Source organism: Trematomus bernacchii, unplaced genomic scaffold (genome assembly GCF_902827165.1).
Source record: "Trematomus bernacchii unplaced genomic scaffold, fTreBer1.1, whole genome shotgun sequence".
NCBI classification, from domain to species: Eukaryota; Metazoa; Chordata; class Actinopteri; order Perciformes; family Nototheniidae; genus Trematomus; species Trematomus bernacchii.
Window position 1 is genome coordinate 5,810,862 of NW_022987656.1, and position 24,559 is coordinate 5,835,420.

The window sequence follows — 24,559 nt, forward strand, 5'->3', positions numbered from 1 at the left end:
CAACAGAACGCAGCTCACGTGTCCTTTTTATGTTCTGTCCACTGAAATGCAGGTATGTGAGTTTTGTATACCAGTTTGTTTATGTTGAATGTTTCACATTGCTTAGGAAAAATATACTACCACTATACGATAACTGATGTTTTGTTGTTAACTGAACATTTCTTTTGTGAGAAATGCAAACATTTTGTAAAACATATAGCGTGTGAGGATCTCTTAAAAGGAACGCAGCCCACATGTCCTTTTTATGTTCTCCACTGCAATGCAGAATTAAACTGAAGTAATCACCAGCTCTGAGTGATCTGTTGCCGAGGGGATACTACACCGGGCGGGGTTACACGAGCACCCAGTGTTTCCCCTATATACAAATAGCGGCGGCGCTATTTATTTTACCTTAATAAATGTTAAGGTAAAATAAGATATAAATGAACAACAAAAATAAAATAAGTTACATTTATTTGTTATTGGCTATGGTAGGTTATTGGTTATGTTCATATACTTATTTGATTATTAAAATGTAAACCGATCTTTTTCATATGGGTGTTTTAGAGTTGTACCCCCTAGATCAGGTCTCTAGTAATTGTGTGCTCAAAGTGCACCAGATTGAAGATCATCTTCAATCTAGGGGGGTCCGGCATACCCCCGGACCCCCCTAGAGGATGTGACGTCCATCCCCCAATTCAAACATGTTCATACAATATTGAATACATTTGAAGCCATTTTGACGTATATTACCTATGTCAATAAGTTTCTGTTTTTGTAGTGTATTTGTCTTTTGTAGAGATTTTTCATTTATTCTTTATATATAAAATCTCGCCTAGGGCAGCAAATTGTCTAGAACCGGCCCTGGTACTAGGCCTCAAGAGCCTTTCTTGTGCTGGCAGACACATAGAAACAAATTGGCGGGGCGCACTTCGCACGCGCACACACAAAAAAATTCCACGTGCTCCGCGCTCACATTATGCTGGGCCCACGTGCCTTAGCACCGCTGCTATGACTCCATCCTAGGGGAAACACTGAGCACCATATGGGTCGCCAGCTCTACTCTAAGTGAGCTATACATCAGCATGCACATTTATTATTTTAGAAATGAGTGTAACATTTGTCAACTGTAGATTTCAGCATGCTTACCAAAACTCCCCATCATCAGCCACAGAAAGGCACACTTCACGATCTTGAGGACTCACGGTCTGCCACAAAGGAGACCTTTTTTTTCACGAAGCCAAGAGAAGAGGCAATATTATTATAGATTTGTTCTTAATATATCACAGCAAAAGGCAATTACATTTGTTGTGCGCAAGTGGGCAAACTCATGATCAAGAGCATATAAGGGTTGGCAGGTTGTTGTTTTCTTGACCATATGCACTTTTGCAAATATGGGCAAAGAGTAGATGGTTTCGAGGAGCAACAGTATTTTAGCTTAGACTTAAAGCAGCAGTTAAAAGCCCTATTTATAAAGTTTACATTGAGTTTGAAAAAGCTAAAAAATTGGCATACAAGGCACTATTGTTCAGGATATCTCACCCTCACTAGCATATATTTTCATTAACTGATGTAAAATAATGTACATTCTTAAATAATAAAAAAAAAAAAAAGCCTTAGAGATATGATCAAAGAAGACATAACTTGGCTTCCATTGCCATGCTTTACTTTTAATCACTGCTAACAGTTTATAAAGGTTATTATAAACTGCACATGGTTGCAGGAAGATTCTCATGGCTCTGATCAAAAGCATCAATAAGTGTGTTTGAACTCTTTAGAGGTGATTATCATAACATGGATTGTTGGCAAAGCACTCTTAGTAATTTGCCTTTGTGCTAAAATGAACATGTCTGGAATGTATTGACTTGAAAAATTATCTCAGTCTTTTATCTCCGAAGCAACAGATAAAAGTAATTTCTCTGAAACAGTCACTGTGTCATTTTTACTTGTCACTCCAGTCTCCGATCCACTCCTGTTGGCCCCAGGGGTTCCACAAACGCACCAGGTTTACCGGTTGCCCTCGGCTCAGAATCTGACCAGCAATGACCGGAGAAAACATGAATATTTTTCGTCCCATAAAATTCAAATGTACTGTAAACTTAACTGTAAACACATACGAGTACAGAATGGATGCCAACCCGAAGGTGCTGTATATGACTTTCAGATTCACATTAATATAGCATACTGTATGTACGTATTGATATGGAAGACATCTGTATTCGTTGTAAATAGGGCTTCCATGATTTTTGTGTTGATAGCTGATCCGGCCCCGCATGTGAACCCCTTCTTTCATGTCTGACTGGCTAGTAATTAGCTTCCTAACCCACGGTGTCAGGAGCATCGCCTACCCTCCACTTCCTCATGCAGGTTAACACTATTGTTAGCATCGTTAGCAGCTCAGTTCTCGCAATTGTGCGACCCGTGTGCAGGCAATCCCATCCGGGAATCTGAATCATAGGTATACCCTGATAGCGTATATTGCAATTTAAAGGTGGGGTAGGTAATTTTGGAGAAACCAGCTCGAGTGCGCTAGAATTTGAAAATACACAGCCGGAAAAAATCTGCCACTTCCTTACAGAGCCCCTCCTCCAACACACACGAACGCGCACATGACCAATGAGGGCACGAGATAAGTTTGTGCACAGATGGAAGGCTGACAGGCAGGTAGGCCATCCAGTTATTTTAGCCGGGCCGGCTATTTGCATTTTTTTATGGATTTTTTTGTCAAAGCACTTAAGGCGAGACACCCCAGGTGAATAGGGTACTTTTTTTAACTTAAAGATATCAGCTAAAAATTTCTCCAGTTAATTACTTACAATAAGGAAATTGTTTTTTGTATTACAAGTTTTCTGAAATAGCATGTTTAAATATGCAAATGAACCATTATCTCATGAAATATGCGCATATTTTAACACATTTCAGGAACCGAAATCTGAACTTTGGATAAAGCCAGGATCAAAATTATTATTTCATTTTGTAGTCATATTAGTATCTAAGGCTTTTACAGAAGCGATTTTGGATATCTCTTTGTATCACTCCATAAATCAGAAAATACTGTCAACAGCCCTAAAATATCAATTTTCACCATGTTTTTAGGTATAAAATGTTATATAATTCAGGCTATGAATTATATATGACCAAACCCTTCTGTAAAAGCCTTCATAATATTGATAGGAATATAACTGGAAGGTTTGGTGTATGTAACTGCTACTGAAGTGGAAATTTCGAACTCAGAGTAGGAGAAAAAACTCATTTTGAGAAAACGACCTTTAAAGATTGCAGTGTGACGCTAGCTAAACCCTCCTGTTATCTGGATGATAGCTTGCGCATCGACGCACTCCATGAAGGTATTTCATGTTCGGGGTCATTTGTTTTTTGTATAACCTTGCTTTGTGCAAGTGACAATTGTTGTCGTCTTCTCTGTGAACGTTTTTTTCTCCGTTATTTTGCCATTTTCAGATTTAAATTTCTAGCGGAAAGCTAACCAGGAAGTGCTTTAGCACACCACGTGACGCATCTGAACGAATCACGTTGTCAGAAATTGACACCAGCCAATGAGATTTTGTTTCTTGGTTTAAGACCCCTTTGCACTTTCACGATTGGTTGCTGATACAAAGGAAATGACCATATTTGGATCCGATGAGATTGTGCAGGAGAAACGGAGCTTTCCAACGATACCTCTGAAGACATGGTGCAAACAGCGGTCGCGGTACTTTATGTTACGTTAGAATGCTAACTTTTGATGAATGTAGGAGAAATCTACAGACGCAAATAGACAAACTATAGTAAAATAAACACTTAAATGTGTATTTTGTACGTTTTCCTTCCAAAAGCCTGAAAGAAAATGGAATCAAAATAGCACAAAATCTCAAAATTGACCAGTGCAGGAAAAACGATGTTTTTGCCTGCCGTGTCTCGCCTTAAGATATGCATTGCTATCGGGATGTTAAGAGCATTCCATGGAATATAACAAAAAGTGTATCTCGAGCCGGTTTCTCAAACTTACCTACCCCACTTTTAAGCCTTTATTACCTTAAAACTTTCAAAATTCAGAGCCCAAATAATGTATACTGGATAGATAGAATGATGTTAAAATATTTAAAAACCTTCACCTGTTTCACACCTGTGACAGTGTAGGCATGTCCTTGGACGATTCCATTTGGTAAAACCGTGTTGTCAGATGTGGCCTACAAGATAAAGATACATGTTATTATTGGAGTCAGAATAGTGCATCATACTTTATCACTTCATAAGTTAACTAAACAGAAGACCAACATTTTATATTGTTTTGAATCAAATATATTGTCAGTATTTACTGATTTAGCTAATGAGCGATAGTGTGAGTTTTGTGTAGGAAACGTTTGGTGAGGACGCTCGCACTGCTTCTCCCTCTGAGCCAATTTCAGTTCTCTCTGCACTCTAGCAAGCTACTTTGCTACATAGTTATATACATCTACTTAGTAGTTTTTTCGCTTTGCAAACTACAATTTATTTTCCCCAGGAATATTTTTCTCATTTACCAACCACCCAAACCAAATCCAGCCTTCATCTCAGAGATAAATTAACTTCACTCTGTTCAACATCTGTCATACTTGGGGATTTGAACATCCACGTTGACACCCCTCCTGCCCCCCTGCAGCTGAGTTATTACAATTACTGGATATTCCCCACACACATGCATAGACAACAATCTCTTTCTCAATGTGGAGAAAACAAAGGAGATTGTTGTCGACTCCAGGAGAACCTACACCCAACACCCCACCCACTGACCATCGGTGGTGCTGCTGTGGAGCAGGTGAGCAGCACCAAATTCCTGGGGGTGCACATCACAGGGGACCTCTCCTGGAGTAACAACACCACGTCAATCACCAAGAAAGCCCAGCAGCGCCTCTACTTCGTTAGCAAACTGAAGAGAGCAGGAGCATCAGGCACTCCTTCTACCGAGGCGCCATCGAGAGCGTCCTAGGCAGCTGCATCACGATGTGGTTCAGAAGCTGCACAGCATCCAACCGCAAGACCCTGCAGCGCGTCGTGAACACAGCTGAGAGGATCATCGGTGCCTCACTCCCATCACTCCTGGACCTCTACAACACCCGCCTCACCCGCAAAGCACTCAGCATTGTTGGTGACCCCACCCATCCCTCCACCTGCCTCTTCACCCTCCTGCCTTCAGGGAGGAGGTTCCGCAGCCTGAGGTGGAATACCATCCGACTAAAGAACAGTTTTTTCCACCAGGCTGTCAGGAGGCTGAACTCTTCTCAAGCTCAGCCCCCTGGTTCACTTCAGAGCTACAGAACATGAAGGCAGCTGGGCGTATACTCGAGCGGCATTTGGACTCACTGTTCACAGATTATCGAGAACATCAAAACGCCTATTCAAAGTCACACAACAAAACACGGTCACAGTTCTACTCCGACATCATCAATAAACATCTGTGAAACTCCAAGCAGCTTTTCTCCACTATTTATAATTTCCTCAAGCCACAAACTCTTTCACACACCAATACCACAGAAGAGCTGTGCAATAGCTCCATTACGTTCTTTAGGACCAAAGTCGACACCATTTACTCTCTTCTTTCCAGCTCCTGCGCTCTTTCTGAGTCTACTGTCGACCCACAGCCTGGGATTCTCCAGCCTCTCTGCTGCTTCCTGGAGATCTCTCAGCAAGAGGTTGATGACATCATCCGCAGGATGAAACCTTCCACTTGCACCCATGACCCTCTACCCCAGGGTTTGAGTTATGTGGGAGCCAATGGGAGCTGAGCTCCCATAAGGAGGGGTCTGAGCTCCTATGAAAGCAGTGAAATCATACATCTGTGGGGGTCGCTAATACATTACCAACAACCATTATTTTAATCACAAATAATGCATGTGTCAATGTAATGAGTATTATTTACGTTAACGAGGTAAATAAGCTAAAAGAAAAACATGTTTCCAAAAGAACTACGCATTGTATTCTCTCTTGAATGACAATATGCCTGCACTTCACCTCCAAGGTGCGCAATCAATTATTACGCAATATATGACTTAACCCTAGTCCTGAGTGTTTCAAGACCTGGTTTTTAGTTGCTAAGCCTGATATTGTTGTCGTTTCTGAAACCTGGTTAAAACCATCTGTCACTGACACTGTTATTCACATTGATGGATATAATGTATTCAGAGTGGATCGTAAGGGCAGAGCTGGTGGTGTTGCAATATACACTGCTGAGAAACTACAGTGCTCTGTCCTTCACTCAATTTCAATTCCAACGCAATTTGAGTTGCTAGCAGTCGAAATAACTATAGCAAATGCTCCTCTCACTGTTATTGGCTGTTATAGGCCTCCATCGGCCATCATGGATGCAACTACTAGCCTTACTGAATTATTGTCTACGTTTTCTTCTGAAATCATATTATTGGGTGATTTAAATTGGGACTGGTTGAGTGATAAATCTTCACAGTTTAAGCAGGTTTGTGATTCTTTGAACTTAACTCAGCTTATTGATAGTCCCACTAGAATAAACCCTGCCAAACCCAATAACGATACCATTATAGATGTCATTCTAACAAATGCAGCTCATAAGTATGTGTCTGTTGGTGTTTTTCCTAATGATATCAGTGACCATTGCACTATCGCTTGCGTTAGGAGCACTAAGTTGCCCAAAGCCAAGGGCCTTATTGTGCTCAGGCGCTGCTTCAAACACTTCTCTGAGCAGGCTTTCCTACACGATCTGGCGGAGGTTAAATGGCACTTCATAGCGTTAATTCCATCTATCGATGTTGCCGTCCAATTTTTTATTGATCACTTTTTATCGATTATTAATAGACATGCCCCCCTTAGAAAATTCAGAGTTAAGAATAGGAACACTCCATGGTTTACTAGAGAACTATCTGATCTCATTCATGATCGCAATAAGCAATGGTCCTTAGCTAGAAAGTCTAACACTAGTGATGACTGGCTTCTTTTTCGTGTCCTCAGAAATAAATGTTCTGCCCTTATTAAAAAAGCTAAAGCTGATTATTATCTGAGCTTAACCACTGATTGTTTTAATGACCATTCTAAGTTCTGGAAAACAATTAAATAACTTCAGAACAAGAAGGTTTCTAGTTTCCCACAAAAACTGAAGGTCAGTGATTCTTTTATTTCAGATTCAGATGGTATGTCTAATGCCTTTAATGCTCACTTCAAAAAGGCTGGTCACATTTTTGATGAGCAAAGTCATGACTCTCTAAATGGTCGTACTCACAGCCACAGTCAAGAGATGAACTCCCCTGTTTTTGATTTAGCTTATTTCTCGGTCTCTGAAGTCTTACAGGGTTTGCACTCAATTGATCCTAAAAAGTCTGACGGCCTCGACCCGTTCTTTTTAAAAATTGCAGCTACCAGTAACTGATATTTGTAATCTCTCCCTGTCCTCTCACACACTGCCAGCTGTGTGGAAGCAAGCTCTGGTATCGCCCCTATTGAAAGCTGGTGATCCCACGGAGTTGAATAACTATCGTCCTATCTCAAATCTTTCTGTGTTATCAAAGATTCTTGAGTCCCTAGTTTCTACTCAGCTAAAGCTTTTTTTAAATTCACACAACATCCTTAACCCTATGCAATCTGGATTCAGATCAAAGCACAGTACTGTGACTGCCAGTCTGAAAGTCTTAGACGATATTAAGGCTGCTTTGGATAAGAAATCAGTTTGTGTTGCTTTGTTTATTGACCTAGCCAAAGCATTTGACACTGTAGATCACCACATTCTGTCTAATGTTATGTTGGTGTCTCGTTTCGGTCATAACGGCATTTGCTGGTTTCAGAGTTATCTAACCGATCGTACTCAATGCGTCAGGTTGGGTAGTACTGTCTCTGACCCTGTCACCTTGGAGAAGGGAGTTCCACAGGGCTCTATTTTGGGGCCCTTGCTCTTTTTATTATATGTAAACAATATTTGTAATCAGATGCAATTTTCTACCTATCATATGTATGCTGATGACACTATTGTATACTCATGTGCTCCTTCTCTGGATATGGCCGTTTCCAATTTAAAATCAGATTTTATCACGCTGCAGCATGCACTTCTTGATTCTAAACTGCTATTGAACAGTAAGAAAACCAAAGCAATGCTTTTTGCTCCCAAGTCAGCGTCCTCCTCTTGCCTCTCCATTGACACCCTTGATGGCGTCTCTGTTGAGTTTGTCGATACCTACAAATATCTGGGCTTTTGGTTGGACAGTAATCTGAACTTTAAACACCATATTGAAGTTCTAACAAAGAAATTGAAATTCACTCTTGGCTTCCTTTTCAGACTTAAATGTTGTTTTTCAATTTCATCCCGTAAAAGGTTGGTCTCTGGCTTATTCCTGTCCCAGCTGGACTACGGTGATACCATTTATAGATTTGCCTGTCCCACTGTTTTGGCCAAACTTGACCCACTCTACCATGCTGCACTGCGTTATATATCAAATGCACCCTATAGGACTCATCATTGCAAACTGTATACTGTAGCCTAACTTGATGGTCCTCACTTAGTATGCGTGGGATGCAGAATTGGTTTTTATTAATGTATAAAGCCATTTTAGGTAAGCTTCCACTCTACATATGTGCCAGATTTGCCCCAGTTTGTGACTCTTACAACCTCAGATCCAGTGCCTGGATACGGTTCCAGGTACCTGCTGTGCGGACTGAGGCTGGAAAAAGGAGTCTTTTTTATTATGGTCCTTGGTCTTGGAATGACCTTCAATCAAGCCTAAAACTGAGGGCACTTGTCTCAATAGTATGTTTTAAATTGAAGTTGTCTGAAGTCCTCACCACCAGCTGCTCTTGCAGTAATAAGTAGTGTTTTTAGGACCTTACTGTCCTAATGTGCACAATGTAGTGACTGCTTTTTCGTCTTTTGTTTTCTTAGTTATGTTCTCTGTATTTTATATGTTTGTGTTATGTGTAACGTTGCTGCCTTCTTGGCCAGGTCAGCATTGAAAATGAGATTTTATCTCAATGTTTTTATGTGGTTAAATAAAGGTTAAATAAAAAAAAGAAGAAGATTACTGTGAGTGTGCTGCGCAAGCCGAGTTGATGTGTTATGTGGTGTGCGTAGTTTAACCTTTTCATATTTAAGTTTGTAGCAAGTAGAGGGCTGCTGCTGCTGTGTGTGTGTGTGTGTGTGTTTGTGCGTGCGTACGTGCGCACACGTTAGTTTTAAAGACCCCATAAAGCTCAGATTATAACTCAAACCCTGCTCTACCCACAGCCCTGGTAGAATCCAACATCCATGCTATAAGTCCCCTGATCACCCAAGTCATCGACTGCTCCCTCCAGGCTGGTCATGTTCCATCTGCTCTTAAAACTGCCGTCATTTGACCCCTTCTCAAAAAATCCTACCTAGACCCAGACGTCCTCTCCAACTACAGGCCCCTAGGATCAAAATGGCCGTTTTGAATCCCCTAAAACTTTAAATCGACCCAAAATGTATCAAAATACCCACCGGGAGTACAAATATGGCCATCCTCAATAACCACTCAAATTGTCCAGATGGGCAAAGCCATTTTTTAACTATTGCCTACCTATGCTAATTAATGCAACTCATGCCAATTGTGCAAATTGCACCGGCAGTTGATATGTGCTGGGAACCTGTACTATACGTTTCTATCATCAAATGTTGGGGTACTCAACATCTCCGGGTTCATAATAGGACTCTATGAGCTGGCAAATAGACTATGAGGCCGTTTCCATAAGTGAATAATAATGGGTTCATTGCCCCGCTCTAAAATGGTTTTGGTTCTTCCTTGGTACATGCCTCACCCTTCCAAAAAGTTTCATGAAAAGTAGCCTGGTAGGTTTTCTTCACTCCTTCTTACAAACAGACAAACCCATGAACCAGCAAACCAAATAACAAAGATGACTTTGTTGTTAAAGGGAATGTGCAATTTAAGGCGAGACACGGCAGGCAAAAACATCGTTTTTCAAGCACTTGTCAATTTTGAGATTTTGTGCTATTTTGATTCTATAACATGTTTTCTTTCAGGCTTTTGGAAGGAAAACGTACAAAATACACATTTAAGTGTTTATTTTACTATAGTTTGTCTATTTGCGTCTGTAGATTTCTCCTAAATTCACTAAAAGTTAGCATTCTAACGTAACATTAAGTACCGCGACCGCTGTTTGCACCATGTCATCAGAGGTATCGTTGGAAAGCTCCGTCTCTCCTGCACAATCTCATCGGATCCAAATATGGTCATTTCCTTTGTATCAGCAGCCAATCGTGAAAGTACAAAGGGGTCTTAAACCAAGAAACGAAATCTCATTGGCTGGTGTACATTTCTGACAACGTGATGCGTCACGTGGTGTGCTAAAACACTTCCTGGTTAGCTTTCCGCTAGAAATGTTAATCTCAAAATGGCAAAAGAACGGCGAAAAAAACGTTCACAGAGAAGACGACAACAATTGCCACTTGCACGAAGCAAGGTTATACAAAAAACAAATAACCCCGAACATGAAATACCTTCACGGAGTGCGTCGATGCGCAAGCTGTCATCCAAAGAACAGGAGGGTTTAGCTAGCGCCACACTGCATTTTTTAAAGGTTGTTTTCTCAAAATGAGTTTTTTCTCGAAATGTCCACTTCAGTAGCACGTAGATACACCAAACCTTCCAGTTATATTCCTATCAATATTATGAAGGCTTTTACAGAAAGGTTTGTTCATATATCATTCATAGCCTGAATTATATAACATTGTATACCTAAAAACATTGCGAAAATTGATATTTTAGGGCTGTTGACAGTATTTTCTGATTTATGGAATGACAAAAAGAGATATCCAAAATCCCTTCTGTAAAAGCCTTAGATACTAATATGACTACAAAATTAAACGAGAATTTTGAACCTGGCTTTATCCAAAGTTTAGATTTCGATTCCTGAAATGTGTTAAAATATGCGCATATCTAATGAGATAATGTCTCATTTGCATATTTAAACATGCTATTTCAGAAAACTTGTAATACAAAAAACAATTGCCTTATTGTAAGTAATTAACTGGAGAAATTTCTAGCTGATATCTTTAAGTTAAAAAAAGTACCCTATTCACCTGGGGTGTCTCGCCTTCAAAAGTGCTGATTTTGGGTATAAAGCTTTTTAACCCTTATGTTGTGTTTGGGTCTCCCGTGACCCGTTTCAAGTTAAAATTAAAATAACTACGCTCTAGTTTTTTGTATCAGAACAAGGCTTCATGATATCCTCCACAACAGTTATATAAATATATATAAACACTACAAAACGTCTGAAGGTCTCACAAGAAAAGTGTATCATTTGGTGTTCGGGTCTGGGGAGACCCAGCAGAATTGTTTTGGGTGACTCGAGGTCAAATTTGGCCCAATCAAGATTCATCTTTGACTTTAGACACCCCAGCCCCACCCCCTTCATCAACTGTAACAATAATTTTTCGCAACATGCACCTGGTCTCCCCTCCCTCTGCCCCACTCCCCCCACGGGAACTCGACCTTTCTCAAAGAATATGTACACTAACACTTGAACCTGAACACACATATGCACGTGTGCAATATGTGGTGTAATGCGTTTTGGGCCAAAACATTCATTTACAACAGGATTGTACGGTTATGAATGCATTATAAGTTAGTTATGATGTAGTTAAAACAATATTGGATGATAGTCATTTTTTGTGTGTTTTGGACTGAGATAAATCATGGGTCTAAATTGACCCGCGAACACCATGAACGGTAACAGCTTTTGAACACAACACAAGGTTTAAAAAATAAAAAATAAAAAATAAATAAAAAAGGAGGGGGCTGAGCTCATGTGGGACCCGGCAGCTACTGTCTAAACTAAATACTGCCGTGATGAAATGCCATATCATGGATTATCAAGGATTATTTCTGAAACAGTATGGAGCTCAAAGGCTTTCTCTCTTGCCGGTTATACCACAAGGTGAGTTCCTTTTTATATTCAGCTTCTTCACACACATGCTCTCCAGTACAGGTTAGCTCTGAGTGTTAGCGATGCTAATGTAAACACCGACCATACAGTATTACGTCCAAAACAGTCGGGCATTGTTTCTGATAGCAACTTTCTGATAGTGCTGTGGGTCCACATTTCTGATATTACGTCATATCGGACGCAAATCTGGATCAGCTCCGTTGTACCCCCGTTTTTAGAGATTTGGGTACGGAGGAAAAGAGAGAGGGTTTTATTTTCTGACGCTGCGTGAGTTCCCTGACACACCGGGGACACATATTTATGTATAAAAGACATCAAAAAGTGAATTTTGCATGATAGGTCCCCTTTAAGAGACCATAGAATAGGTAGATTCTATGGAGCTACTAGTTTGAAAGAAAAAGATTAACAACCTTTTTAATCATCCAAAATACTACAATGGCAGGGATTTGAGAGAAATATTATAAGCAAAGGACATTGGAACATTAGTTTGTCTTTCTCTTTTGACCAATAATATATGTACACTGGTTGTGCCAGTGCCCAGATGCCATGCATACTGCTTACTAACTCACTAGCATACTAACCTGGTTTACAACTCATTCAAACATAGATAATCAAAAGCAGTGTGTTCCTTACCTTACATAAAGATTTCATTACCTGAGTAATACCATATGTCATTTTTGTCTTTATAGCCGCAGAATAGGTTATTCAAGTTATAACGGAGAGAACTGGGTGGCCATTGAAGACCATGATCAGTTTTGTTTGAATAGTTTAATCTTAATAGATCGAGTAGAGGATTTGGAAAAATCCGTCCCTTCATAAGTATCAAATGGAATTAAAATATAGCTTAAATATACTAATGTTCTTCTTGGCAGTCTTTCATCCATGTACATGTATGAACAGGGAGTTATCGACAAAACGTAAAGTGAATTGTACCATGCCATCGTAGTGCTTTTTGTTTTCTGCTATGACAAATAGCGAGTAGTCTACGCCCAGCTGCAGTCTTTTTTAACCACGCATGGAATCCATGAAAAGTTTCAGTCTGGCTTCAAACCCATGCACAGTACTGAAACAGCCCTTTTAAGAGTTTTTAATGATCTGCTCCTAGCCGCCGACTCAGGTAGCCCAGCTGTCTTGGTGCTGTTAGACCTGACAGCTGCCTTCGACACTGTGGACCATAGCATCCTGTTGTCACGGCTTGAACAGTCCGCTGGCATCACAGGCTCTGCCCTTGCATGGTTCAGGTCCTACCTGACAGACCGTAGCTTCTCAGTGCAGCTAGGTGCCTTCTCCTCAGCCATAGCCCCTCTTACCTGTGGGGTTCCCCAAGGCTCAATTTTGGGCCCCATCCTTTTTCTACTGTGCATACTGCCCCTAGGTTCAATTCTCACAAAACACAACATCCCCTTCCACTGCTACGCCGACGATGTACAGATCTATCTGCCACTCAATTCAAATGTTAACTCATTACAGCTATTGATGGACTGCTTAGCAGAGATCAAATCCTGGCTGAGCCAACATTTCCTCAACCTCAATGAGAGCAAGACTGAGGTTATCTTTTTTGGACCCCAACCTCTAGCCTCCCAGGTTGATATTCTGGGCTCCCTCAAAAATAATATCCTCCCCTCTGTCACGAACCTTGGAGTGACCTTCAATGGCGCTTTTAAATTCGATAAGCAGGTCAGCAGCGTAGTCAAAACCTGCTTTTTTATCATTTTATCAAAGTCGTTTTTATCATTTGAGGACCTGGAAAGGGTTATTAATGCCTTTGTTACCTCGAGGTTGGACTACTGCAACGCTCTGTACGTGGGTATGGACCAGGCGTCAATTAAACGCCTGCAGCTAGTCCAGAACGCAGCTGCACGTCTACTCACTGGCCACAAAAAGCGTGACCACATCACCCCAATTCTGGCCTCACTGCACTGGCTTCCAATTCGGTTCCGAATTGATTTTAAACTCCTTTTATTTGTTTTTAAAGCACTAAATGGGCTGGCTCCGGCCTATATAGCTGAACTCCTCCAGCGCTACACCCCAACAAGAGCTTTAAGGTCTGCTGACCAGCTGTTGCTGATAGTGCCCAAGACCAGGCTCAAAACCCGAGGGCACCGAGCCTTCGCAGCAGCTGGCCCGAGGCTCTGGAACACTCTGCCCCTCCATGTGAGGTCGGCCCAGACCCTAGGGTTTTTTAAATCTACTCTTAAGACACACTTCTTCTCCCTGGCCTTTTAGTCAGAGCGGAGCACGACTCCTGACTTTTCCCTGTGTTTTCTTTTTAAATATCTGTTGTAATTTATTGTCTTTTATTGTGCTTATAGAAATGTGTTTTTACGTGATTGTAGTTATTACATGTACAGCACTTTGGCCCGACCAAAAATCGCTTTTAAATGTGCTCTATAAATAAACCTTGATTTGATTTGATTTGATTTGACAAATAAACGTTAGAAGCCAAAAAGATACTGAAATGATCTTTCTAACTTTGGCAAACTAACCATCTACTTGGCTAATATAATTGTAGCCTTAAGATGCTGAATTGGGGTTTCAGCACTTAAAAGCAAAATGAGCTAGTCAGTGTTACTTGTGGTATATTCATACTTACCCCCTGAGGTGTACCACAGCCCATCAGTGACTTGGATTGGCCAGCTCTGCCCATCAACTCCCACAGAGTTGGGGGAGATTCTGTCAGATCAATACACATGTGAACTCCACCGGTGAAGTCCACTAAAGCCTCGGCAGTAGTTCCGGCATTCATGTCCGAGTAGGAACCGCACACTCTGACAGAAGTTGGTGTAAAATGAATTACACCGATACAAAACAACAAAAATCTCAAGACATTTTTTTTTTTTCATACTTGGCATAGGCTTTCTCCATCAAAGCAGGCCAGAACTCAGTTGGGTCTTTGGAGTGAACAAAGACCAGTCTGCCATCAATAGTTGGTAGTTTGTCATCAATAACAACATCAACCCATCTTCCAAACCTCCAGAACTGAGTAGTTGTGAAAGGAGATGAAATAAAGAATGTAATAGCAATATGAGATGTGAACCATTTTAGCAGAATTGCTGCCAAGATGGTTGGTTTACCCTGAAGTGGAATATCCCGCAGTACTCCTCGTCAAATCTCTGTTCAAGAGGAACGACCTGCTTAAGGATGGAGGGCTGGAACGTCAGAGCTCCGATTGATGCAAGAAACCAGCAGTTTCCTGAGAGGGAAACAAAGTGACTATTGAGAGTACTAACAACCAAGAGGGCTTCAACATACTGGTACAAATGTTCCACCGCCCTGCTTTATTCTGTTTCCTGTCAATTGTCTGCACTTGCATCACACAATTACATTGCTGGAAAAACAATTTATGGATTGTTATAAATCAATCAATTGCCATACCAAGCATGCCTTGACCAAAGTCAAACCTGGAGACCCCATCAACTTCAAAACAAGGATTGAGAACCATTTTCTGAAAGAGAGGAATTGACAATACTTGTTAAGTCTTAGCTTGTCAGAAAACCACTAGCACAATAGCTAACCAACCGACTCTCTTCAGTCTGCGTACAAATGACACGACTTTACACATTGGAAATGCGTGCAATAGATACGCAGAAGTCAGATTTTGCGTGCATATGATACGCTAACCATTCCCATTGAGTTCTGAGGCCGAGTTTTGCGTGCATATGATATGCCACGTTTCGTGCCTGCACCACTTCTTTTTGTCCGGTCGGGTCTTGGTAGACCGGAAGCTGTGTGGTTCATAAAAACATGTTCTTACTCAATACCAAGCCACGATTATTGTTTTTATTTTAAATCGTATAATGTCTGACTTTTTTTGCCGTCTGTGAGGAAAATAAATGGGGCTCAGAGCCTCAGAATACTGAAATCTGTATTTTCTTAAACCTTTTTTTCCATCTAATTTGTTATTCTTTTCTAAATAACACACTGTTATTTACTCAACAATAACACACAATTATCCTTGTTTTTATTTATTCGTTTAATTCTATAATCTTGGGCTTTTTAGCCGTTCCTCAGGAACTGAATTTCAAAATAAAGTCACCGGAAACAGACGTAGGCCTATAAGGGACATTTCGAGCATCATTGCGATACACACCACACACCCACTGAACTGATTACCCAAGATCCTCAGCTTGAAGCTCGGTGACTGGATGTTTAATGCACGTTGGGATATGGTGTTAATGCGATATGAAATCCGAAAAATATTTCAGAGTTTAGGATGGCCGAAGACACTACACTACCCATAATCCTCAGCTATCGTTTGGGACTACAGTCCCATTGCTTGACAAACCCTGTGATTAATCTTCAAGCTCTGGGATTGGATGTTGGAGTGGCAGTGCGCCAAGGTTACGCCGAGCGTCAAACAGCTCTTTGAAATCGAACGAAACCACGGCAGACTATCCAAAACTGGACTCGAATGCCACCCCCCCCCCACCCAGAACTACACATGCTGGCTATTGTGTTTCGCAACATGTTCTATGGCACGTCTCTCCTGGGAATTGTAGTTTTAAAAGACGTTTTTGTTTTTCCCAGAATTAGAAGTTGCCAGTATTAAACTGTGTACAGCCCTGGAGGTTTAGGGGATAGGAAACAAATTGGTGTGTACAAATTTAAAACATATAATTAATAAATGGGGGAAAATTGCTCGTGTCCATAATGGGCAGCATTAATATATACCCACATGATAGCTCATTGTTACTTTGTAATTCTACTCCACTACAATTCAGAGGTTAACCTGGTATTTTTACTCCACTACATTTATTTTAGTTACTTTGCAGATTCTGATTAATGATGTGTGTTACGTGCCGTAGTGGGTGCTGGTGTTTGTGTGTGTCTTTCTTTCTCTCTCTCCCTCTATATTGTCTCCAGGTGCAGCTTCTCCTCCAGGTGCTCCTGATCACCAATCAGGGCCTCCATAAAGGACTTGAGAAAAGCTGCAGTCGGTCTCTCCTTCTCCTCGGGCTGCAGCATGGTGTCTATGTCTCTGTGTGGGACCTGTATATATGTGTATCTTAGTTTGCTTTGCAAGTTGGCTGGTGAGCCCTTTTTCTTTTGGTCCATTAAAACCTCACTTTGTGGCTTCCGTATACAGTTTCCTCTCCTTTGTCTCTCGCCCGGTCATTTTATATGTTGTTACTTCCCTCTGGTTCCCCTAGCCCAGTAAGGAACGTAACAATGTGAAATATAAACAACCCTTAAATCAGACTTTAGTTACACCTGAGTAAAATTCAGGGAAGGTGATTGTCAAGTGCAAACAATCAGGCGAGATATTTGATAGTGGGTGCTTGAGAAGACTAAACATTTATCTGCAGATCCCTATAAAGTGTATTCATTACTCGTTATTCTCCACTAATAGTTAATTAAAGACTGTATATAATGGCTATTTTGCACATCCCTTTCAAGATTTCAAGATTTTCAAAGGTTTATTGACATATCATATACACAACTACGGTGTAGTTATGCAATGAATGAAAAACTTGGGTCACAGGTTCCTCAACAGTGCATTACAAGACATCTATCAATATGTGTGCATACCTCCACCATTAAACTGTCATATTCTGCACATTTCGTATACTATCTACATACATAAGAGTATAACTAATATGTATAATATCAGTTAAAATAAGTGCTTCAACATAGTTAACATTGCAGGAAAGCAATATATTAGACGTTAAGTACTTTGTCAGGCTTAATATTTATCTGTAGATACCCCCAAAGCTTTTTTCTTATTTAAAAGAAGACTATTCTCTCAACTCAGTATTTACATTCTTATATTCAAAGAAAATCAGTAATATGTTTAAAAACGACAAGTCCTTTTCTATCAGCTGTGCACCGTTATGGTGTAAATATAAACTATCTACCAATTGGATCAAATATAAAAGTCAGCCGAATGACTATTGATACTGCAAGGAGACGTATTGTGTGAAGAGAAATTGAAGATTGCTGATATATTTATGATCCACTTCACGTTTTCAGTTTCGGTGGCAGTTCTTCCAGTTTGTCCAGAAGTCTTCTCATCAGGGCTCTATAAATAAAGAACTACGGCAGATATGTAATATTTAATGCAGCCGAACTGTGTATTACAATGCCGTTATGTGATGACTGCCAAAGAGAAAAGCAAGCACACTCGGAATGAAGTATTATTTTCTTATTTTTAAATGTTTTTCGGATTTCATATCGCATTAACACCATATCCCAACGTGCATTGCAGCTAAACAATCCAATCACCGAGCTTCTAGCTGAGGATCTTGGGTAATCAGTTCAGTGGGTGTGTGGTGTGTATCGCAATGATGCTCGAAATGTCCCTTATAGGCCTACGTCTGTTTCCGGTGACTTTATTTTGAATTTTAGTTCCTGAGGAACGGCTAAAAAGCCAGAGATTATAGAATTAAACGAATAAATAAAAACAAGGATAATTGTGTGTTATTGTTGAGTAAATAACAGTGTGTTATTTAGAAAAGAATAACAAATTAGAAGGAATTTGTTTGTTTTTTTAAATACAGATTTCAGTATTCTGAGGCTCTGAGCCCCATATATTTTCCTCACAGACGGCAAAAAAAGTCAGACATTATACGATTTAAAATAAAAACAATAATCGTGGCTTGGTATTGAGTAAGAACATGTTTTTATGAACCACACAGCTTCCGGTCTACCAAGACCCGACCGGACAAAACGTGGCGTATCATATGCACGCAAAACTCGGCCTCAGAACTCAATGGGAATGGTTAGCGTATCATATGCACGCAAAATCGGACTTCTGCGTATATCTATTGCACGCATTTCCAATGTGTAAAGTCATTTGTACGCAGACTGAAGAGAGTGGGTTGGAGCTAACACAAGTTAAGTGTTCCTTCCATCCCAACATTAACAAGGATCAACATTAAACAAGTGACAGATCAACAGAGTTGAAGTAGCAAAAGAAACATGTGATTTGAAATTGAACACTGAAACACTCACATATGGTCTCAGCCACACCACTCGCTTCAGCTCAGAAGGGGTCAGTACCCCAGGCCCGATGGACCTCACGTCAGGGGGGAACATGCCGTCGATGTACTTTACCCGTTTAATCATACAGTACTGTTTCAGCTGCTCAAAGTCTTGGTCCAGAAACTTCTGAGGGTTAGTGACGATCCCATTATCATCTTTCAGGTGACGGGCGTTTATGATGTTCACACACACACCTGGCGAAGGCATTGCTGCAGTGTTTGAACTCTGTTCAGAAAAGGGAGAATTTCAAGGTTATCAGTACTACAGGAAGTGTTAACATATCGACCATCATCTAGAACTGTTTAAATGACCCTGTTCCCACTATAACCATGGGCATGTGGATGATACAAACATCAGATTTAAATAATTACAACGAACATAATATATGGAGAAATACAACAAATAATTAGCATGCAAATGTTCAATTTAATCCACAGGTGTTTGGACTTCACTTGCATTTGGCCTTAACCCAAGCCCCTCAGAGTCTCTTGCTGAGGTCCCCCCCTTGTAAAGTTTCCATCTTTGAAACGGAAATTGTTTTTATCCCCTGGTCCTTTTTTTTTTTTGCTCACTGGTTGTGGGATGGGCTATAACAACAACACAACAGTTCTTACCGACCACGTTTAAAAAGTTTATATTGAAAGGGTTAGGATAACGCTACTTTGCTTAGGGTTAGTCAAGAGGTTGCAGTCACCTGTATCCTTTAAAGTACATGTATCCAATATCTTCATTGCTTTTTAACCTAAAATTCTAAAGGTAAGCTCTCGCGTCGGGACGTTAAAAAAAGTAGTTGCTATTATTCTCTGTATAGTTCAATTCTACATGGCGGGTAAACAAATAAGTAAATAGGATGTTAAAAAGTCAGTATGAATGCAGGTTCTACATGACACAAATAGCATACAATAACTTTTATTCCCGTTTTTATTCACTACACAGTTCAATTCCCCTTTAAGAAAGGGCCTAAATATGTCAGTCTGCATGTCCGTGGTTACTGTGAGCAATTCCAGGGTACATGATGTTCAGCAAAGTAAATCGTAACACAGTATTCTACATAATATGTATTTTACTTAAGTAAAAGATCGGAGTACTTCTTCCAGCACTGCTTTTGCCTTCATTACTTCTGCTTATAGTACAGTAGCTTGTTTTTACAGATATTGCCACATCTTCTCACTTTGGTTATCATGGAGACGTTAGCGACACATAACCACACAAAGAGACTCAGAGCAGATAATAAGTTGGCATGCAATCTAATGAGTATCTTTAGGAAAATCAGTTATAGTAAAACCCATTGTCTTTAGTCACACTACTACGCGGTCTTTTAGGGGTTATAGACAGGGCTGCACATAACTGGTGCGCAGGTGCACATGCACATGCACATGCACTCTGGAAATGTGGACAAGACAAACTACAAAGGATTGTAATTTGATTTTCAGTTGTTTTTAACTGGACTTTTATTCGTCTTTAACATTTTCTTATGGCAACTTTTGTGTGTTACCTGCCGTTTCCTATTTGATATGTTGTGTTTTGTTGTTTATTGATTAGCTGTTACCTTAATGACGTTTCATTCTATCATATAAAGAATAATAGAGAGTGAAAAACTACATTTACAATAAAATACATAAGTCACTGAGGTAAATAAGCCATTGTACCGAGACAGAAAGAGTGCATGCACCTTATACCTTTGTAGTATAGTAATACACAGTAGGATCTGGCCAGAAAACGTTGATAATACCTTGAGTTGCTAAACTGTTTGAGAAATGAAAACCGTTTCCTTAATTGTTACCTGACATGTTAACTACAAAAAAAGATCTAAAGCTTACCTTACCAGCCAGGAAGGGAAGTGTTGGGTCTGGGTGGAGGAGCAAGTATGAGAAAAGACGCCCCAGTCTTTGTATTTAACCTGTAAACGCCTCATGCTGCTTCTTTCAGGATGGGATGTTCCCTTACATAACTTCACCTGTGGTAACACAGGATTTCCCTGCACCAAAATAAACAGGTAGATACACATAGGGAGAGATAATTCTCTATATAATTACATGAGAGCAGTGTGACTGAAAAACCCTTCATTATATTTTTTCATCTTCCAATTCATGCTGCCTTGGCTTGTTGTTTTGGCCTGTTTTCTTCAAGCAGTTATTTATCATTACATCAAACCATCACATTACGACCTTTTTCTGTGCATGTAGAGACAGAAAACTCATTCCCCAGCAGTGACGTGCGGTGAGGTTCATGGCTGGTGAGGCAGTGACTCTTTCAGAGTCAGGTTTACAAATATTATATTTTGACCTTAACCCTTCTATTGTCTTCGTTTTCCCCCCCTTACTTTGGTGATCGCGGTTATATATATTGGGCACATAAGAGCGGTAAATGTGCAAATTGTTCTGTGTGTGTGTGTGTTTGTGTGTGCCAGATGTGATTCACATGGGGGAATTGGGCACATAAGGGGGGGAGGGGACGACGACGTGTGTGTGTGTGTGTGTGTGTGTGTGTGTGTGTGTGTGTGTGTGTGTGTGTGTGTGTGTGTGTGTGTGTGTGTGTGTGTGTGTGTGTGTGTGTGTGTGTGTGTGTGTGTGTGGTGTGTGTGTGTGTGTGTGTGTGTGTGTGTGTGTGTGTGTGTGTGTGTGTGTGTGTGTGTGTGTGTGTGTGTGTGTGTGTGTGTGTGTGTGTGTGTGTGTGTGTGTGTGTGTGTGTGTGTGTGTGACCTGACCTGACCTGACCTGATCCGGATGGTTACTAATTCCTTTTCTTTATGGCGGGGAACACCATGGGTGTTACAAAGTTGACTAAATCATCCAAAATGCAATGAAAGTGGTGATCAGCAATTGTTCAAATGTCTACTATGAAGGATATCATAAAGCCTTAATGCAATCGAATGTAAAACAAAAAAGTTATGATTGATGAAAGTAGTAAATCGGTCAGATTTGACCCGAAGACAACAGGAGGGTTAAAGGTAGGGTAGGTAAGAATGGAGAAACCAGCTCGAGTGCGCTAGAATTTGAAAGTACGCAGCCGAAAAAAAATCTGCCCCTTCCTTCAGACTTCCTTACAGAGCCCCTCCTCCAACACACACAAACGTGCACATGACCAATGAGGGCACGAGATAAGTTTGTGCACAGATGGAAGGCTGACAGGCATGTAGGCCATCCAGTTATTTTAGCCGGGCCGGCTTGTCACGATCTGTCTGTGTTGTGTTTTGTCTTGTCCTTTTCTGTGTGCCTTGTCGGTTCATTGTTTCTCCTGTCACCCACCATGTTGGTCACGGTCAGTTTTTGTAGTACCTATGTGTTTCATGCCATGTTTATGTTCAGCTTTTGGAATAAAGCTCGCTTTTGTTTCTAGACCTTTTTACCTTGTTTTGTAGTCTGCATTTGGGTCCTACCCTTTCCACGAATCCTAACAGAATGAACCGACCAGAATTGGACTCAGCAGACTCTGATTTTTTGTTGCTACAGGCGGAACGTCTTGGGTACTCTCTGGAGTACATTTTTTATACCTGGTATGACGCCACATCTATACGGGGTAGAGTGGCGGCTTTGAAGGAGGCACGCCAGGAGGTTGCTCGCAAGCCCGGGCTCAGGGGTTTGTTGCCTGAGTGGCTACAACATTTTACATGTGTTCCTGGAAGATTTTCTCAAGCCTCTAACCCTTTCCTGGGATCCGACTACTGTGATGTTGGAGGTCCACGTCTCCAAAAGGCCTCTAAGAGACGCAGGGCCAGGATTCCAGTCCGTGCCCCAGCAGCCATGGTTTCAGCCCCAGGTCTGGTCCCAGCAGCCATGGTTCCGGCCCCAGCAGCCATGGTTCCGACCCCAGTTCTGGCCCCAGCAGCCATGGTTCCGGCCCCAGCAGCCATGGTTCCGGCCCCAGCAGCCATGGTTCCGGCTTCAGTTTCGGCTCCAGTACTGACTCCCAGGCCGACGCCAGCCCCCCGTGTTTTGTCAGTGGTTCGGCCCACTCCAGCCCCTCGTGTCCTGTCGGTGGTCCGGCCGACTCCAGCACCTCGTGTCCTGTTGGCTCTACGGCCGACGCCAGCCCCCCCGTGTTTTGTCAGTGGTTCGGCCCACTCCAGCCCCTCGTGTCCTGTCGGTGGTCCGGACGATTCCAGCACCTCGTCTCCTGTTGGCTCTCCGGCCGACGCCAGCCCCCCGTGTCCTGTTGGCTCTACGGCCAATGCCAGCCCCCCGTGTCCTGTTGGCTCTACGGCCGACGCCTACCCCATGTCCTGTACCGTTGGAGGTCCCGCCGACTACTCTTCTGCCGGGGGTCCTGCCAACCCTATGTCCTGTGATGTTGGAGGTCCCGCCGACTACTCTCCTGCCGGGGGTCCTGCCAACCCTATGTCCTGTGATGTTGGAGGTCCCGCCGACTACTCTCCTGCCGGGGGTCTTGCCAACTCCATGTCCTGTCCCATTGGGGGTCCCGCCGACTACTCTTCTGCCGGGGGTCCTGCCAACCCTATGTCCTGTGATATTGGAGGTCCCGCCGACTACTCTTCTGCCGGGGGTCCTGCCAACCCTATGTCCTGTGATGTTGGAGGTCCCGCCGACTACTCTCCTGCCGGGGGTCCTGCCAACCCTATGTCCTGTGATGTTGGAGGTCCCGCCGACTACTCTCCTGCCGGGGGTCTTGCCAACTCCATGTCCTGTCCTGTTGGGGGTCCCGCCGACACCTGTCCTGCCAGGGGTCCTGCCAACTCTGTGTCCTGTCCTGTTGGAGGTCCCGCCGACACCTGTTCCACCGGGGGTCCTGCCAACTCTGTGGCCTGTTCCGTTGGGGGTCCAGTCGACACCAGCCCTTGCTCCATCCGGGGTCCCATTGACACCAGCCCATGTCATGTTCAGGACCCCGTCTACGCCTGTCCCGTCGGCTCCGGTTCCTGTCCGGCCGATACTGGGTCCTGCTCGTCCTCTGGAGCTGTCCCGTCAGCGCCTTCCTGCCCGGCCTCCGGAGCTGTCCCGTCGGCGCCTTCCTGCCCGTCCTCCGGAGCTGTCCCGTCGGCGCCTTCCTGCCCGTCCTCCGGAGCTGTCTCGTCGCCGCCTTCTTGTTCGCCCTTGAGCCCGGCCCCCTGAGTGCCGCAGTCTTCGCCCTCGAGCCCGGCCTCCTGAGTTCTCCAGCCGCGGTCTTCGCCCTCGGGCTCGGCCCCCTGATTCTTCCAGCCGCTGCCTTCGCCCTTGAGCCCGGCCCCCTGAGAGCCGCTGCCTTTGCTCTCATGCCCGGCCCCCTGAGTTCGGCCGCTGTGGCCTTCGCCCCTTTTTGGACTCTGCCTTGCCCCCGGGCCGTCCGCCCGGGACCCCTTCCGGGCCCGTCCTCCGGACCCCCTCCACCCACCCTTTTGGAAATGTTGGACTATGTTTTTTGGGACGTCTGGGATCCGTCCCTTGAGGGGGGGGGTTATGTCACGATCTGTCTGTGTTGTGTTTTGTCTTGTCTTTTTCTGTCTCTGGTTTCCTGTTTTGTTTTGAAATGTTTTCCTCCTTGTGTCTTCTCTGTTCCTTCTTCCTGTGTTTGCCTTCCTGTCTTAGTTTCCCTGGTGTGTCTGATTGTTTGATTGTGTTCACCTGTTGCCCTTGTGTTTCTGCTTCCCTTACCCCAGCTGTGTCTTGTCTTGTGATTACCCCTCTCTGTATTTAGTCTTGTCTTCCCCTGTGTGCCTTGTCGGTTCATTGTTTCTCCTGTCTCCCACCAT

The 24,559-nt window shown here is 42.5% G+C and overlaps 1 protein-coding gene across 1 annotated transcript in view; it reads right to left on the reverse strand.

Moving 5' to 3' along the window:
• Nucleotides 1-20,712, reverse strand: part of LOC117486643 (calpain-1 catalytic subunit-like) — a 30,172-nt gene extending 9,460 nt beyond the window's left edge. Inside the window, exons 1-9 of the mRNA XM_034135150.1 lie at nt 20,699-20,712; nt 18,844-19,098; nt 15,268-15,337; nt 14,967-15,085; nt 14,738-14,871; nt 14,486-14,660; nt 4,092-4,166; nt 1,926-2,011; nt 1,129-1,203 (exon numbers count right to left, since the gene is read on the reverse strand). Of these exons, the coding sequence (XP_033991041.1) occupies nt 1,129-1,203; nt 1,926-2,011; nt 4,092-4,166; nt 14,486-14,660; nt 14,738-14,871; nt 14,967-15,085; nt 15,268-15,337; nt 18,844-19,080 (971 nt within the window). The 5' untranslated portion in view covers nt 19,081-19,098; nt 20,699-20,712. The remainder of the gene's footprint in view (nt 1-1,128; nt 1,204-1,925; nt 2,012-4,091; nt 4,167-14,485; nt 14,661-14,737; nt 14,872-14,966; nt 15,086-15,267; nt 15,338-18,843; nt 19,099-20,698) is intronic.
• Nucleotides 20,713-24,559: the final 3,847 nt, after the last annotated feature.